The following is a 19,348-nucleotide window of genomic DNA, read 5'->3' as shown; positions in this document are numbered from 1 at the left end:
TAAAGAGGCATTGAGCCAAGCTGAGATACCTAAAAAAGCCTCTTTCAATTTCTTTGGAAAACCTGGCTATCATTGCTAAAATACATATGATTGTTAGATGTCCCAAAGTACACAGGATGGGGGTTTTAAGAATTCCACTAGCATGCAGACAATCTTCTAATTAATTAAGTCTAAAATAATAATGCAAGTTAAGAACACTAACTCATTCCTATTCACTTGTCAGCTATAGTTTAAGGTATATTTTTACAGGTATCACTTCAAGTTACACAACCTTCCCTTTTGTAATAGTTACTTTCATGTGAAAGGTGTGCAGTAGTATCAGGATGTTAATCGTTATCTGGATTCACTTTCTCACAAATGGTGAAGAATTAGATTTCTTTATAGCCAATTGTTTTTATATGATAAAAATCCGTGTGCATTTTGAAAGAAGACATCTTTCTACATTTTTCCAGAATAACCAACTTGAAGAAAGCATTTCAGTAAACTAAAGCCAAAAGACATCTAATGAAAGCAGTAAGAATGCTCCAAGTTAAATCACTCCATTACTTTGACAGTGCTGCTGTAAATAGCTTCTAGAAAATCTGGTTAAAATGAAGTCCAAATCTCAAGCAGTCAGATGAAAATTAAAATGCATCTCTAAAAAACAACAACAAAAAAATCTTTGAGTGGTGGAAACGTTTTTCAAGAAGAGAAAGCAATGAAGTTCCATGACAAAACCCACGAAGAATAGGTATAAATAACTATTTTAAGTGCTCTAGTTTGGCATGTCAGAATAGTACGGCATTTCTTGGATACTCAAACGAGTCAGACTTCCTCTGAGAGGCAACACTCTTCACCTTCCAAAAACAAAGTCAGACTCATTGTGTTTTACTCTCCCCCTTCAGAATCAGGTTTGGAAAGCAAAATCACACCTCTGATTGGGAATTTCAAGGTTTGTGTGGCTGGATGGGTTTGTTCAACCAAAATCCCAAAGAGACAATGTATTTTTAATACAATAGAAAAGCTTTTAATCATTCCATACTATCTACTGATCTATCTTCTGACTACTAAAACAAATTCACATTATGAGAACATGAGAGTTTTGGAAGTGGTAATATTTTCAGTATTTTTGCATTGCTGCACATTTACACTCCAGTATAATCTACCATATTTATGAAACCAGATCCACCCAAAACTAAGCACTACAAAAACAATTAGGAAAAAAGTCAACATTGAAGCAGCAAGGTGGTATTATTTTAAGCTTCATTAACCCTCTCCAGATGACAACTCCTTGGATTTATTACTGTAATGCACAAAACACAGAGCCTGTGTAGACCAGGAAAATTAACTGCTCCTAAAGGCAGCCATGAGATCATCACTGTCCTCTTGGCACGTTTTGGGAATGGCTGGAGAGAAACTGAGGGCAACAGCACAGCAACCTGGAGAAGAAAAGCACTGTGTACATTTCATTAGACTTCAGCGCTCCCAGAGCAGCTCCAGGAGAAGGTGCTGACCACAGATGCTGAAAATTCAGCCACATCTGAAGTGGAGCAGTTCTATAGCAAGTTCTAGACATCCCTCTGCTTTCAGTTTCTGCTCTCCCCCTTCAAAACCTCAAGATAATACCTCTTTCAGAAGCACTCAGCTCATGAAAGTTTGAAAGTGCTTTGATGGGCATGTGTTTCAACTTTTTGCCTCCTCTGCAGGAGTAAGCAGGGATTTCTCCAGTAAAGGGCGACTGACTGTATGAGAATCTACTTCTGTCTGCCTCCAGATTTCCTCTCCACCTTGCTCAGGTGCTGTATTCTTTGGCAGAGGGCCTTAATACTCTTCCCCTTTCCTTCCTGTAGATTTGTCTTTCAGGCTACAGCAACTGCCTCCCCTGACAGCAGCAGCAACTGAGTGAAGAATGAATGAAGAAAAGGTGCAGTGCAGATGTGCAATTCAGTGTGGTTAGAAACAAATGGGACATTATGCACCTAGGGTGTTTAGATGTCTGCTGTTTCAGCTGATGCACCACGTCTTTCACAGGCAGCAAGAGGGACCACGCTTCCCTTCAGCTCAGACAACACTTTCTACATGAGTAACATACCATTCTAACTTGAATTCTTTGTTTTCAGAAAAGAAACTACTGGAAAGCATTTTTGGTTTTGTTGCCATTTTTCTTTCTTGTTTTTTTTTTTACATGTCATTCAATCTCTCATGAAATCAAGACTGTTATCTGGATGACACAGAACTATAGAACACTGCTGAGTTATTACAACAATGACTTAACACCGTCTAAAAAAATTGCTGTACAACAACTTTCCAGACATCAAGTTTCTTATATCAGAGATGACAGACATTGATTGTGCAAATACCAAACCTCATTCATTGTCAAGGGAAAAAAGTTTCAAGTTAATCAGCTGCAGATTACATTCTCCTGCTTTTCTTCAGTCATTGTTCTCATAATGACAATATTCATTAACATTGTTTTTATTCTCAACAAAATTCTAAAGCTACCAGAAAACCAAAACAATCAGGAAAGGGGAGGGGTGAAGACTACAGTAGTCATTAACATACACTTTTGTGCACTATAGAAAATAACATCTCTAGCTATAATTTTTACCTTAACAGGAAAGTGGGAGACAAAAAAGTTTACTAGAGTACATCCTAAAACCTAAGTAAATCATACCCAACCATCCACCGTAAATTTTTATCATTTTAATGAGAATTCATGTGAATTTCTGTAATCAATGAATACAGCAGAAAATACCTCTAGGGGTTTTTTTACAGCAGATAACCCAGTAGTGCTATAAAACTCATTGTACAGAGTTTACCATAACAATTAACAAAGTCTTAATCAGCAGTTCAACTCTGCCCAGCTACTGAATGCACCCATCTACTTTAAGATAGAGATTCTTAGAAGAAAAATAGTAGAAATTAAATATGAAAACTACACATTTCTTACAGGACTTGTGTTTTATTTTGAGTACATGTAGAATACCTATTATGGAGAAATACCAAACTGTGGAGAATCAGTATTTTTAAGTAGATGGTGCAGAGAGAAGATTTAGTCCTTTATAAACTCATCAAATAAATGCACTAGGGTTTGCACGGGGATCCTTTTGGTTCCTGTATCTGTAAGTCAGCCAAACTCCCAGAATCTGAAAATAAAAAACAAAGATATTATTAAGCAGAGAGTTTCCGTCTCATCTTCTAGTTTTACAAAATTTATTTTAAACATAAAATCATGACAAAGAATTTTCAGTGTAGGATACAAGTTTAGGATATTTTACTGTTGCTAAAATTGTACAACCACACTCCATCTTTCTTAATTAGAAAAAAGAATGCATCCTCTCTCTCTAAGAAAAATCATACCCTAGCAACAGAGAGAAAAACAAAACAAACCCCACAAAACTATGAACAACAAAAGCCAAATTCATATTCACAATGTAATAAAAAATTTCCCATTGTTTTTATAACAAAAGTTAAATTATTCTTCCCCCTTCCCAAATCATAAATACTCATAAAGCTGCTTTTAATATAATGATAAAAAAACCCTCTGAACATTTTACCATTACCACCTAACTATACAGCTATTCTTGTGCATTTTCAAATCCTGTCATTCCCCCCAGCACCTTCACATTTTTAGCTGAGATGGCTGAGATCAGTGTGATACTGTTTAAGTTGCTGTATCTCTCTTCTTGTTGTCTTATTCACAAACCTTCTCAAAAGTGCACTAAGCAGCAGGAAGAGCATTTTCACATGCTCTTCTCTGGGATTAGAAAAGGCCTACTCTGAGGATTTTTATGCTCCAATCAATAAAGCAAATTATGCATCATCATGGTACTACAGCAAAGAGCCAAAAGACCTTCTTAATTTTAACCTACTGTTTAAAATACAGTTCACTCTTGTGCAACTCTATCTTTGCTCTACAGGTGGCACCAAAAAAAAATCCTCAAAGACCTAACGTGTGCTAGAGTGGGGAACAGATGGGAAAAAAAGGGAACAAGGTAAAGCAACAGCACTCTTTTAATACTGATGGAGAATGGTAGACTTGAACAGCTAAGTTTCTGAAAAGCTTGAACTTTACAGCACCACATTTTAATGCTGAGGTTTGTTGTCTAAATAACAAAGCTGCAAGAAAAGCCTTCCTTCTGACAGACACAGGTCTGTCATCAAGGCCTAGCTTTGAAAAATTGGGCCTAATTAATTATCTAATTCCTGAGACTGCACTGAGGTTTCCTGTAATAAACCCCCTAAAAATGTGTTTCACAAAGCAAAGCATTAAAAGTGGGGGAAAAGCACTCAATTTTCCAACCACTCACTCACCTCTGTGAAGCTGAAGAAGAGTCCTATTCCACCAACAAATCTCAGCACCATTCCAGCATATTCTTCCATTATTGGTGCACATGGTCTACAGTGGAGATTTCTAAGACAATCCTGCAACAGATAGAGAGAATTGCTTTCCACTTGCTGATGACACTGTTGTTTGAAAGCATCTAGTTTGTTCTAGAAGAGACTGCTACCCATGGACAAAATTACAGCAGTTTTAAAAGACTTCAAGAGCTCAAGCGTATAAATAAATGACAGTACAAACTTTGCAGGGTGCCCTGAAACTGTCTTTCCAGTAAGTTAAGAGCTTAGTGTCACTGTAACAACTACGTTACACACCTGTTAAAATGCTGCTTGCTGTAACTATGGAAACATTTTTGAACAAACACAGTGTGAATAAGTTATGGGTTTTCCCACTTGAAGAACTTACAGCGGCGCAGGTTTCATTGGGATAAAAAACTCTGAATCCACAACAATTCAGATTTCTCTCGATATCTGTTCTTGCGCTGTTGGTGTTACTCCATCCCACCTCTAGAAGTTCACTCTAGAAGCCATAAGCAAATACATATTACATTCATTTTTTAACTGTTTTACATTGCAAGCCCACATACAAAATCTAGTTGATAATGTCCTAACTAAAGCCTTCAGATCTTGATGGTTAACAGGAGAATATAAATATATTAAAAACAACTGGAGTGTCCAAAGAGGCTGTGTAGCTAAAGAAAGAACATCACCTAACACCAGCACATTCATGGGTATAATTCCTTTCCTTCCTTTGTTTTTGCTGAACCCAACAAGATCACTAGTAAAGGGAAATGTGACTAATCTAGCTGGGACTGCCCAGGCTATACACAAAAAGCACCCTCACATGCAGAAACCTATTGTTTAGTCACTGTGCCCTTACCCACCTCTTATGCACTAAGAACTGGTCTCCATACCACACAGAAGACTCTTTTATTTTCACATGTAACTGCTTAATGTAGTTATGACTTTTCCAGTTACACACTAACAATTCAACCCTGATTACTGTATATTTCAGATAAGATTTCATCAGTTTATCTGAAATTGCTGAGCACAAGATATAATCAAGATATCATGCTGCTACACCTGTGACAATAAACCTAGAAAGGAAGCTTAAAAACAAATTAAATAAAAAAAAAAGTAATTTTAGGACCCAAATGTATTCTTTTCTATCTACCAGAGCCAAACATTGACCAAGGTAGACTCTTTAATAAATAGGACAATGCTGATTTTTTTAAAATATGCTTGCTCTCCTCATTTTATGGAGCACTACATACAAATACATGTGCCTGTGTACATATATATTTATAGTGTTATGCTATGGATTAACTGAGAAGGCAGGAAACTTTTCTTACCTGCTGTTCCTCATTTAGTGCCAAACAGGCACAGGAGACAGAAAACTGGACAATAAAGACTAGCAGAAGAATAATCATGTACTGGAAACAATCAATAGTTAAGGATACACTCGCAAATTAATTTTGCTTTTATAACATATGCACCTAATGGTATTCCTTATTTCACCAGGTAACAGTAAGTCCTCTAAAACAAAAGAACTGTGGAAGCAAATTCTGACTCCATGTGGAAAAGATGACCTAAACAATGTTCCCAAAACCCAATCATCATGTATTATCTCTTTTGGCTACTACTATACATTGGTGGTATTTCCTTGTAAGGTATTTCTTGCCTAGGAAGAAAACATGAGCAGAGAGGTCAATAAAAGGAGCTTGAGAGCAAGATCTCCAGCCATCTGCTCCAACTTTAGGGACTCATGTAATTTCATCATACTTCACTTAAATAAAGCAGTAGAGAAGATATTTTTGGGGGTATTGCATATTCAGGTTGCCTTTTTTTAATGACAAAGTCCCGTAATTAATTACAAAAAAAAACTTTAGTGTAGATTAAAAATAAAAAAAGATAAGAGTTGCTCTTGGAACACAGCCTCACACACTTTTGGACTACTGCATCTGAAGATGGCATAAAACAAAAAGAATAAACTTTGATACAAAAGATCATGTTTTGAAAATCAGGGAGTACTTTCAAAATGTGGCTGTTGTGTTCAGAGGCAAATACTTCACACAATTGAGCTGTTTGTAAAGTGGAGGTCAGTTCTTATTCACAGACCACAAAAGTTAAACATTAATAGTTCACCTACTTTAGCCCCATGTAGTACACAGTAAGAGGCACCTGTGACAAAGTGAGATACCATAAAAAGCTCTCAAAGAATTAAAAGACCCTTATTTATAAAAAGAGATGTGAATACTTCTATCTTCAGAGCACAAACAATGGAAGGGAAAAAGGGAAACTGAAATAAAGTTAAATGGGAAGGAAGTCTAAGCTTGAGCAAAGCAAGATCGCGAATTTCTGTTCTGTTTCTGAAGCCCTCCCCCAGCAGTCTCAGCTGACACAGAACTCTGTTTACACAGCTCGAACCACGCTGCCATCAAACACTGCAGTGCATCAGAAGGATACAAAGAATAGCAATACTTGATGATGTTTCACTGCACCGATCAATCCAACTAAGGCAATAAAGAAGAGGAAGACTCCTACTGCGATTACCACTCCAACAACTCTGAAACTAGAGATGAGGCCAAAGCCAATTCCCCATGCTGCAATTCCAATCAGCAGCAGGCTCACCAGCTGGAGGGAAGAGAAAACACAAAGTTAGACTGCATATTAAAACAGGCTCCCACACACAGGTAATTTTTTTGCATTTAAGTTGTTTTTAAAAAGGTACAATTTTTCTTGCTAGTGGGAAGAGAGGAAACACAATCCCAAACAAACCAATCCTCCGCAAAATTGTATAAGTAATTTCAGTTCCAGATGTTTTAAGGCATACATACTCTTCCACACTGTCAATGTGGAACTGTTACAACTCAAATCACCTGTAAATGAAGCCATGTTGTACTATCAGTGACTGACTAGAGACACTAAACTGTAGATCATAACATAACTGACAAATAAGCTAAAAATCATCAGCTTTAATTCAGAGTGGAGTAAGAACCAAAATTTCAGATCTTTTGTGAAACTGTGGCAGTATATTTAAAGAAAACAGAATATACAGCTATAGAGCTCTGAATGTGTAAAAAAGGGCACTTTGCCAAAACTTACTCTAATCAGCTGTATTAATTCATTAAAGAAGTTTCTACATACTTGATAATGTAACGCAATAGTTAACATGGTCACAAAAACACATTTCAGATCTGAATTGCAAGGACTTTATACAGTACTAAAACAATAAAGGTATCCTGTCTCCTCGGCATATTTTTTCAAGAAAATAGCTCTACCAATAAGTGAATCCTATTTTAATACCCAAAACACTTATGCTGTTTCCTTCCTTTTAAACAAGGTATTCAGGGAAGGCAGGCAGGAATCTGTCCCAGTTACTTCACAGAGATTTATTGTTTATATGGGCAGGAAGCTCCAGCCTTTCCTGTTTCCACACCAAAAAAACACAACCCCAAGAAAAAAGAAATTCCAACATGAAAAGCTGCAGAGAAATCTGTAATGAAGTCCAGCAGGAGGGAAGCAGCTGACAAAGCCAATCCAGATGTGCAAAGGCACAAGATGCCCAAGACTCTCTGGCTTGAAACAGACCTATGTGTAACATTGCTCATTACATTCTCTGTTAAATGACACCAATTCCACATGCAAGTGTTACCTTTCCAAAACTCTGATCTCACCAAAAAATACTCAGCTTTATAGCTATTTTAAAATAATCCAAACCAACAATATAAAAGAGTAGGCACTTAGTCTAGTTCAACTACTTGGCTTCGCTTAACAACAGGTATAGAGCAAGCACTTACACTTGCTCACCATTTCCATTCAAACAGGGCACATTCTCATGAAGCACATTTTACTGCTTACCCAGAGGCAGGAAGAATTTAAAAAAAAAAAAAAAAAGGTAATTTGATAATTTCCAACTTATCACTTTAGTATACTTACCCTACATCTGGGAATTCTTGTTGGTATTAATGCCAAATACATCTGTATATTTTTTTCCATTTCAGTACATTTTAGAGAACTACCTAAGTAATGCAGCTTTTGAAACATGGAAATCTAAGATAACATCAAGAAAGCTACTAAAACAACTAGAGATGCTCATCAAGATCTAAACACAGCAGGTGGAATTTTTTTTTGTGTTCACACAGGAATATATCTCAAAAAACTTTTTACCAAAAGCCAGTAATCCATACAAAAAATTCAAGAGCCTGCAAGAACAAAAGCAGAGTATTTGTCATACCTACACTTCTCTCTTAACACATAAAGATAAAAAAAAAAATATAAAATTCAAAGGAATTGTTCAGTACCAGCAGAGTTTAGCATGATTTCACATTTGTCTTTGTTTGTCTTAAACAAAAAGCCTAAATTACCACATTTATTTAAAACCAAAATAACAGGCCAAGGTGTCATGAATCAAAATTACAGAGAGGACTGAAGACAAAACTAAAATAAAACACCTTGGCTCTTACACAGACAAATTTTCTGAATCCATGCTGCACAAGGCTATAAATTTCCTGATACCAGTATATTAAAAATTAGCCTGGCTAATCAAACAGTTTATTGCAAGATGTACCTTTTCTGATCTATGCCCACTTACTTTTTTCACTGTCTCATTCCACTGGAAAGATTGATTCTTCCATGTAAGTACCAGAAGCAAGTAACTAAAGAAACCCCACAGCCCAATTTCCAATCAAAAAGTGCTGTCTGACATCCCATGCTCTGCATCAGCTCCTCAATACTGAACTCACACTTTCACTACATAGGTCTTTAAAAAACAAATCTCACAAGCAATGACAAAGCTCATTTCACAAAGAAGAGCAGATGAAACTTTGTTCCTAATAGTTTTCACTGATACTTTTCTGTCTGAGGGCAAATCTTCCACCAATCTGCCTCCCGGATACCAAAATACATGTTTGCTCAGCTCTTTGCTCAGTTCATAACAGGTCCAAAAGCATTAGATTAAATTAGCTCATTCTTAAAATACTGAAATCAAAACAAGAGACAAAATCTGTGCCTCTAAGATCTCCTGGATAAACACAGTCTGTGAAGTGCAGGGTACCAGTTGCTTCTTGATGCCATTACTGATCTCATCTTACATTACTCTGATGATGCATGCATAAAATTATCTGCATGACACCAGAACTGTCCTGACACCCTGGCACAAAAAGCTTTTCTGGTAGAAATAGCCACATTTTGAATCTAGAAAAGGTCTGGTTTTCGATCAAGTGAGGAAAAGAAGTCTCTCTGGATTTTAAACCCATTATTGAGCTCAAGTTTTAGAGCTATCAATCTCATTTTTAACTGTTACCTCCATAATACCAAGGCTCTATTTTCCTTGACAAAGTTAGGAATTGTCCAATTCCTTAAAACACCTGGAAATTCAGTGTGATCACAGATCCATGCTACTGGGCTCTGGCTGACAAGCTATAAGAAAATGCTGTCTCCAGTCAGGCAGATCAATGATTTTGATCCACATCAAAATCTGATGTGGATCAAAATCATTAGCAGCCACTCCTTTCTTGCCACTTGAAATTGTGGAAAATTGACTGTTTCAAAACTGAAATGGAGACTACAGATTTACTAAACAGTCCAGAAATTGATTTAATATTAAGTTTCTGTCTCCTCCACATGTTTACCAAAAGATGATATTATGGTTGTTCCTTTATATTCAGGTTTGGCACAGACCATCTTAATGAGAGGAATAACTTTCTCTATGTAGTTTTATAGTGCCATAATGTAAAAAAACTACAGTAAAAGCATACTACTACAAAAAGGAAAAATAGCTGCTTTGAAAAGAGATTTTAAAGTCTGTAAAACTATACAACACTCACAGTGCTACATACTGTTTAGCCACTAGAAATAACCACTCAACAGTGCTTATTCCAGTGTTTTGAGATGAAAGGATTTTAATGCAACATATCTAAAATTGAAGCTGCTATTGCTTTATAGTATGATGTACTTGAAACAAAATCAGTGACCCTAACCACTTCAAATGAGTAACACATACATTCTAAACCAACAAGCTTTACCTACATGCAAAAAGGCCAAGTATTTCTGTTCAATGAAGGAGGAAGGACTCTCTATGGAGCTTCTGAATGTCACATTTTATTTAACTGAGATCACATTTCACAGCAGCAGAAGCCTCCCAAAGTAAACAGTACCATCCTTGGAAGACTAAATTATCTGTGAAACGTCATTTTACCTATATGAATTTACTTAGACAAAGCAAGCTTTGGTTAGTAACACTTAAAATATCTGCTTGATGTATTTACCAGAAATATCTGAAATCACAGACCAGTTTTTAGTGATTAGGGCTAATCCAATTGCCCACAGGAAGGCTGGAGAAATGACTTGTTAGGACTGAACAGTCACAGGCCAGAGTGCTGAACTTGAAGAGCAGCAATTGATGGCCCAGCACGCTGCTAGCAGCAGGTAAGCACCACCACAAAGGCTGGAGCCAATATCACACAGTATCTTCATCAACAACCTGAATATAACACAAAATTAATTTTCAGAGAACATGGGGATGATACTAAACAAGGAGGAGTGGTTGACTCTCCAAAAAGAGATTTAACTCAGATATACCCTGAAAAACGTGAGGAATAAGCCAACCTCAGGAACCTTGCAAAGTAAAAAATTGTGCTCCTGGGTGCTCCAGTGTTGCCTGGGATCAGACCAGTTGAACAACAGCCTTAATGAGACAGATCTAGAGATCAGATTGTTTGTCAGGTTGAACACAAGCCAGGAGTCAGCTCTCACTGCAAACAGGGAAACCAAGAAGAGTGCAATCAAAGGAAACACAATGCTGGTGAGACTGAAGCTCAAATACTGTGTTCTATTTCAAGTCCCCCAGGCAGAAAAGGAATTTGAGAACCTGGCAGGAGTCAGTAAAATAGCATGGAGCCTTGCTAATGAGAGGTGTGAGAAGAGGGGATGGAGCTGGCTTTCTTTAGTATGACAGAGGCTGCCTGGGCTAATCACATACTAACTAAAGCTGAAGGCACATCACATAAACGTGGAAGCAAACTCTTCTGGGTATCGTAAGTAACAGCTTGGGAGGTTCAGTGGACATGAGAAAACACACCTGCAAGGTGGTCTGGGGATGATCTCAGGGGTGTCCAAGACTCCACAGGCTAAGCCACAGACAGCAAGGTACTGCTACTCATAATCCTGATCAGGATCATGGACTGGTGAGCCCCAAAAATGCCTTCCAACCAACACTGCCACACACCACAGCCAGCACTTTGACCATGCCACTCTCTCCAAACCAAAAAACCAAAGTTTTAACAGATAGATAAGAGGTGGATTTAGCACTGACCAAGGACTATCTTCTCTACCAGTTCAAACCCTAGCTACCTTACTTAAAGGCACACACAAATATAGGCTTAGCACAATTCAATATCTAAACTAGTAATTCTGAAATTTAAGTAAATGCTTTACCAGAACAAACCTTTAGGTAGCACAAATTCTAGGTGAAGATCAGTGGTTTTCCCTGTGAGATTAGAGTATTTCTACTTTGGTGTAAAACAAATGGAAAAAAAATTCAAGCATATTGTCAGTAGACAAAACATTATTCCAACGTCAGTATCTGCATAGGGAAAACTTTAGGGAGGATTGAAGTTCAAGATCAGTGGAAGAGATCAGACCCCAGTTTAGGCAACTTCCCTTTATTTAATACACATACATACACACACTTCAACTTCAGAGCTGTTCCAAATATAACAGTTTCCCTAACAAATCTCCAAATTTGCTCTCTTCTTTAAATCCAAGTTCTCCCGTGCACACAGCTGCTCATTTCCCTCCTTCCTGTACTGGAAAAAACATATTTCTTTCCACAAATGCCCCTCCTGTACTTATGTGGAATTTTATAGTCTGCGTTACAAAAAAGAAACAAAGATACTGACAAACTATTTCTCTATACAATGCCCTGAGAAACAATTCAAATGCTCAAACCACTTCCTCCTTCCTACAACAGCAAGCCATCAGCAAATCTGCTGTCTTGACTAACTGGCAACTTTTTGGTATTTCAACTAGCTTGGACTGCTGGCTAGGAAGGAAGTCATATGCAGAAGCTGGTATTCCCCCTGCTTCCTTACCACCTCAGTGCTAACAGGAGATGGTAAAAACCACATTTCAGAATTTAAATTTTACAAACTACTGACTCACCCTTCCTAGGTAAAGAGATTATATATCATTTATTCTCATATCAGCAAGGGAAATATTTACAGAATAGCTGTCAAAGTGAATATGGAACAGGAACTAAAACCAGAGAGATTACACAAATGATGAAATACATCCTCCCTAACCTCTCTCCCCACATACAAGTTCATATTCTACTACTTTAAAGGGTGCTTTAAAATTTAAATGTCAAATGACATATATACTTAAGCTAGAGGCTTTTACTACTCTCCCCTTCTACTTGGGTAACCATTTCTGCACAGCCACAGAGAATCTAGAAGACAATTCTGATTCCTGGCACTTAATTTAAAAACACCACATTAAAACAACAGGCAGTGCATAGTGGTGTAACCATAACCTTTAGCAAGTTAAAATGAAGATAAATTGGTTTCTCTCATAGCTGTAAGCTACTCCACCTGTAAGCAACTTTATTTCCTTATAGTACTACTTCAGCTTTTCCGAGAGCAAAGGAAAGCTCTGGGTATCTCCAAAGGACTTCTAACAGATAGCAAAATCCTCCACCTTTATGAGACTTACTTAAATGAAGAGTGATCAGCAGTCTGATTACTGAACAGCCTTGAGACACATAGTGTGGAACAAGCAATTTATGTGAAAGGCAGCATTCCTGGCTCCTATCACAAAAGCCTGTTCTTTAAGTTTCAGGCCTTGTAAAGAGTTATTCACTTTATTGGTCATGTAACAAAACTATTTACATACTAAAATGTCAGTTAGATTTAACCCCTGCTTAACACCCTCTGGTCTTTGGAAATGGAAGCTTTCTGCTGTGCAGCAGGAACAATTATGTTCTAAAATGTTTACTTTTACTTGTGTGTTTGTTCATTGTTTAAGAGGTTACAAAATGTTTTCATAAAGCCTGGTGAGCCCACCATCATATCTCCTTCAACACAAAACCAGGAGTACAAAACCCCACAGCTAATGATATAAGCTACAAGGCTTCTGCAGGACACTCAAAGGGGTTCACAATAATTGTGCTGGTTTTAAAGAGCCCTCCTGCACCACCAGGATGGCTGAAAAGGCCAGCAGTACCAAAACACGCCGTGTTCCATATACCCTCCTCCTCTGTGCCCTGTCATTCTCCTCTTTCCCTAAGGACAGGCTGCCTTCTTAGCTCCTCATGCCACTGCACACTCTGCAAAGGACAATGGAAAACCAAAACTCTCTCCTGGCTGTCTATGGACCAAGCACATGTCTAGATTCTGACCCACCACCACAGACCTCTGTCACTTTGGCTATAAACTGACACACAGCATAGCCCAGGGCCTTTCCAAGCCCTGGAAAAACATCTTTAAATATCTGTACTATTGCTGTGTTCTTGTGTGTTCTCAAGCGTGAGCATAGAAACCTTCCCAAAATGCCAGTGAAAACAAAGAGGCCACAAGACTGACATGACCAACATTAGCTTCCTTGACCAATACCTGGCAACTTCTGCACCACTTTTACTTACATGTCAAGACTAGACAGCCCAGCTTATACTGCCATCTTCAAAATGCTCTTGGATCAACAGAAATGCCTCCAAGGCAACCTGTCCCATTTGCTGAGCATCCAGGCGTGACAGTGAGGGAGACCAGCACAGAACAGGCTGCTGCTGGGGCAAACTCTGGATGCTGCACACCTAAATGCTGACCAGAGCCCGTCAGACAGGGCAAGCAGTGGGTATTTTATCTTATTTATCCTACAGCTGAAAACAAACTTAGGAAAATCAAAACAGAGCTGCACTCAGAGACTGCAGGTTCACTAATAAATGTGAAAGAAATTGCCATCTGAGGCAAGAACTGTGCTTCTCTAACTCCCGTCTGCTTGTAGCTGGCTCTGTGTAGCCACTACACCAGTCAGGAAATATCAGAGAACACAAAGACACATTCCCTTTCCTGAGGAAAATCCAGATGTTCACCCTGCCTCGGACACTAAGTTTCCCTATGCAGCAAAAAGATGAAGCAGACAGATTTGCATGGAAGATGATCCTGATTTCTCTGCATCAGGAACTCTGAAAGCAAGACAAACATTATTATAAAATACCTTAGTAATTAAAAACCCTCTTAAAATCTTCAAGGCCATGTTGGATGAGGCTTTGAACAACCTGGTCTAGTGGTAGGTGTCCCTGTCCATGGCAGATGGGTTGGACTATCAAGATTTTGAAGGTCCCTTCCAACCCAAATCATTCTATGATACCAAACACACACTATCCAAATCTGAGAATTTCTATATTTATCTTTGCTATTTCCATAATACAGGGAAACCAAGTTTGATAAAGAGGGCAGAAAGCCCAAATGCAACTTCAATAATTAAAGCACCCAGAGAACAAGAGACAGTGATAGGAAAAACAAAACAAACAAGCCCAAAAACTCTTTAAAACACAATGCTTTGAAAATGGATGCAAAAACCACTTAACAGGCAATTAAAAAAGAGGTTCAGAGAATGACATAATACAAAAAGTGAATTATTTTGATATGGTACTTTCTAGTGTTACAAGTAAATGTGGATGCTTTTATTGAATAAGCTTTGTGCTACTAAAAATACACACTTCTAATGGAAAAGGTACTGTATGGTTTAATTGAAATCAAATGGCTAAGTGTAAGAAAACATAAAGCCTGCTCATAAAATGTGAGATGCTTGCATACTGCCAACAAACATTTCATGTTTCCTGCTGCAGCAATAGCTAAGTGCGTGCTTGGGTGACAAAACCAGCACACAACACCCAAATGAACTCTAAGTACTGCTTTTTTATTTGAATATTTGATCTTGTGGCTCACCTACCACTTCAGCCTTTCACCACTAGTTAGGAACTTCCCTTTCCTCTCCAAAAATCAGATACGAACAAAGATATTCACTGTTTGCACTTCAACACAAACATTGAAGACTTCCTTGGAAGCTTAAGTTTTAAGCTACAAACATATCCCTGAATTAGGATTAATTCTGTGAACAGGCACTTTAAAGTTTGTATAGACCTGCCATTTGATGGGAAATGTAAATATGACTGACTGAATAAAAACTAAATAGGCCAGATACCCAAAATTAGTATTTTAAAGGTTCTTGTATTCAGTTCTTCCATGTAGGTCTTTATTCTGACAATATACATCATCATGTACTCAGATACAATAAAGAGTCTCAATTATTTTTTCCTACACTTCCTCTACCCATAAGGAACCATACTGAGGTCAGCAAGACTAAGCATAGATGCCAGAATTACTCATCTAAAATAGATTGAAAAATAGAATCAGGGCCTAAGGACCCTAACTTAGTCAGGAGAAGAACCAAAAGTCATTGGCAAAGTAACATCTGAAAGGAGATCAAGTGAGCAGTTTGGTTAGTGGAATTCTGGTCTCTTGCCTTAAACCAGTAATTGATTTATTACTGCCAGGACATATATTTTTCTTGGTGTACTACTACTACAACAAAAAAAAACAAAAAAAAAAAGCAGTACTAAAAAAATTAAAAATAAGTTAAACTCCAATATAATATTTTACCTAGAGTGTTTTAATGAAAGGCAGAATGTAAATTGAAACCTCCAATATACAGTTTTCAAGGTTAATTCATGACATACAGACACATCAATGCTGGCTACAAAAACATCCAAGAAGTGTCACCTATCCCTTCTTACCACCACTACTCCCTTCTCACCATTTATTAGTGAATCAATACTATTTCAAAGAAACAATCATTATGTTATTGCTCTAGCTGTCTTCTCTATTTTTTTCCAGCTGGGAAAAAATAAGTCCATCATTCAAAGGGTTGCTGCTTCAACCCTTTATTTTAGGTTTCTGTCTAACCAAGGAACAGAGAAGCCCACACACTTTACAACTCTACCAGGCCAAGTGAGCACATTAAGTGTTATTTCCCCAACTAGGAATTTAAAAGCATTAAGTCTTGTAACTTGTTTTATTAATAAACAACACTAGCAATAGCAATTGGACATTCTTGTAACTATGATTTAAAGAAGTCATTCCTTCCCTTCAGCAAAAACAGATGTTTTGTATAAGTCAAGTGGCAGAAGACAAAGTGACACCCACAAAGTAAAGTCTACTCAAGCATTCATCACAGCAGAGATTAAAGGGGTAAATACACTGTACAGGTACCACAGACAGAACTACAGAAGTCCAAAAGTTCAACCCACCCTTGCTATGGCCAGATATGCCCAAAAGACCTATCAGACTCATTACAGCTGGTTAATATATGGCTATATGACTGTAGAATTAATGATGCAGTCATCAGGAAAAAACACCTGCTGTCCTCATGACATTACAGTATTACTTGTGCATCCCTCTGAGAATGATTCAGATTTCTCTCACTCCTCTGTCACACAAGGAATAATAGCAGTAATAACAAAAGAAGTGTTGCATTAGCTGAAAAGCAAAATTGGGATGGGATAATGCACCCATAAACCACCTTCTGGCACAGGAAAATCTCATGAAACGTTGACCACAATGATCTTCTGGGGACCCCTTCAACCTCAGCTATTTTATGATTCTAACTTAGTTCAATTGTGACACTCTACATCCATTAAACTTACCTTCAACTACAGATATCAAACATCTATCTGCTCCCCTCTGTTCTAAGTGTAGCCCAACAACAGGAGGCATCACAGGGATCCAAGCTAACTTTTCCAGTGGGTAGGCTGGGCTGCCTTAGCGTGCTCCAGACTTTTTCGGGGACGTATTTCACTCCTAAAGCTCCTCCAAGGATGGAGGCCAAGTAATTATGCAGCCTCTTCCTACATAAAGGTTTCTCTTCTGCTCTTTTCTGAGGAAAGGGGGGGTTGGGTCACCTTGCACACCCAAGAACATCAACCAGCTCTGGATGCAGCACATTCCTTTGCGCTTCATCAGGTCCAGTTACTGGCAGGTACTGTTTGTTCTGATGAACAGTGGTGACCTGCTTGTTCTCTAGTCTTGTTCTCAGCCCAGATCAGGCATTGCTTTTGGAAGAGCACAGATACACTGTCCAAAAGCACTGGGTGACCCCAATTTCAGTCTGCTCAAAGTCACTCCCAAGCTCAGTTGTTAAACTTGAAACATTAGAGGACAGTCTACCTCTCCAGATGTTCTGTGAGAGGAAGCCATTACCCTTACTCCCGTTTCGTGTTATTTCTGAGCCCTTTAAAAATAGATATCGAGGAAAAAAAAATCCTGTAGCTACACCACAATTGGAGATTTTTTCTTCTCTGTTTAAAACAGGCCCTCCAACACTCTGGAACAGAACCAGGCACCTGCCTGCACCTCCCCAGCAAAGTCATTTATTTCACTTTAACATCCCACTTCTCCCCCTCCTCACGTATCTTCCCCGCACCGCAGGCAGCCCGACTTGGTGACTCCCTGGTTTATCCCAGGAACACCGGGGTGCCGGGGCCTCATCACTGACCCGACTGCACTCCTTTGAGCGCTGATGCTTGGCTGAGCAACAACAGAACAAACCCTCCCTGCTTCACGCCTGGATTGGTGCAGCGCCCTTTGCAGCCGGACAAAAAGGGCAGCACCGGCGGGCCGGGCCCCGGGGCCGCTCCCCGCAGCAGACGAGCCAGCCGCCGCCGCCGCCGCCCCGGGCAGGCAGCGCTCCCGGGCCTCGCTGGATTTTGATCCCGAGCAGCCACGTCCGCGCGGTGACAAAGCCCGGCCTAACCGCTGCTGTCACCTCCTCATCCCTCCCTCGCCATCCTCCCGAGCCGGAAGCCGCGACCGCCCAGCGGCCGCAGCGCGGACCCCCCCGGCCCCTGCGGCCACATCCCGCCGGCAGAAGCGCAGCGAGCCCCGCCGCGCCACCTCCCCTCCCTATCCCAGCCCAGCCGAGCTGGCGGCGGGAGCAGCGGGACGAGGCAGAGCCCGCGGCGGCGGGCGGGCCCCGAGCGCAGCGCGGCGGGCACGCACCGTGTAGAGCAGGTTGAGGGCGCACAGGCAGTTCTTGGAGCAGGCGAAGCCCCCGCACGCCATCGCTCCGCCGCCACCGCCGCCCCGCGCGGCCGCCGCTCCGCCAGGAGGCCGCGGCCCCGCCCCCGGCCGCGCGCGGGTGCGGCCGCAGCAGGTGAGCGGCGCCCGCTGATTGGCCGCCGCGGGGCGCAAAGGTAAATGTATGCAAATGAGGCCTGTGACGTCGGCGCCGTCACCCGCTATCCGGCGGCTCGCGCCGCACGGGCGGGGCCCGTTGCTCCGTCCCTGGGCCCCGTTCCCGTGACGACACCAGCCCCGGTCCCCTGTCCCCGCTGCTGTGAGGATACCAGCCCCGGTCCCCTGCTCTCGTAGCCCGTGATGTGACTACACGCGTCCCGCTCCCCTATCCCTGTTGCCCCTTGTTGTGACGACACCAGCCCCGGTCCCGGTTGCTCTGACGACAGCAGCCACAGTCCCCGTTCCCCGTGGCTGTGACGACACCAGCCCCGGTCCCCGTTCCCCGTTTACCGCTGCTGTGACGGCAGGGGCTCGGGCCTGGCCCCCGCCCGCCGGAGCCGCCGCGGCCCCGTCCTGTCCCCTCACGAGCGGCGGCGCCTCGCCGGTGCTGGCGCACCCCTATAGTCCATGGCCTGTGTGATCCCAAGGAAAACATGCAGGGATTTGCCTGTACAGACCGTGAAAGTGTTCGGAGTGCTGATAGTTCTGCCAGCGCTTCATAGAATCATCAAGGCTGGAAAGGGCCATCAAGTCCAACCGTCAGCCCAGCACTGCTGCTGTCATCTTATTTCTATTTTAACATATTCTATTTATCTGTTTATTTATTTTTACTAAGTTATCTTTCTACTGCACCTCCTTACATACTTGTATATTTCCTTAGTTTGAGGGTTAAATATTTTCAATTGCGTTCATTCTACTTTACAAAACCTTCCACCTGTACTGATAATTTCCTGCTA

General features: G+C 40.4%; 1 protein-coding gene across 1 annotated transcript; it reads right to left on the bottom strand.

Moving 5' to 3' along the window:
• Window positions 1-2,120: 2,120 nt before the first annotated feature.
• TSPAN13 (tetraspanin 13) lies at window positions 2,121-18,483 on the bottom strand. The gene is made up of 6 exons (XM_063152503.1): window positions 18,375-18,483; window positions 6,787-6,954; window positions 5,673-5,753; window positions 4,727-4,840; window positions 4,294-4,404; window positions 2,121-3,125 (listed from the first exon to the last, which is right to left on the bottom strand). The coding sequence occupies exons 1-6, from the start codon at window positions 18,435-18,437 to the stop codon at window positions 3,051-3,053; spliced, it is 612 nt and encodes a 203-aa protein (XP_063008573.1). The 5' UTR covers window positions 18,438-18,483; the 3' UTR covers window positions 2,121-3,050.
• Between the last annotated feature and the right edge of the window lie 865 nt (window positions 18,484-19,348).

This window comes from Melospiza melodia, chromosome 1, assembly GCF_035770615.1.
Source record: "Melospiza melodia melodia isolate bMelMel2 chromosome 1, bMelMel2.pri, whole genome shotgun sequence".
Taxonomy (NCBI): Eukaryota; Metazoa; Chordata; class Aves; order Passeriformes; family Passerellidae; genus Melospiza; species Melospiza melodia.
The sequence above is the reverse complement of the archived record's forward strand: the minus strand, read 5'-3'. Positions and strand labels throughout refer to the sequence as shown.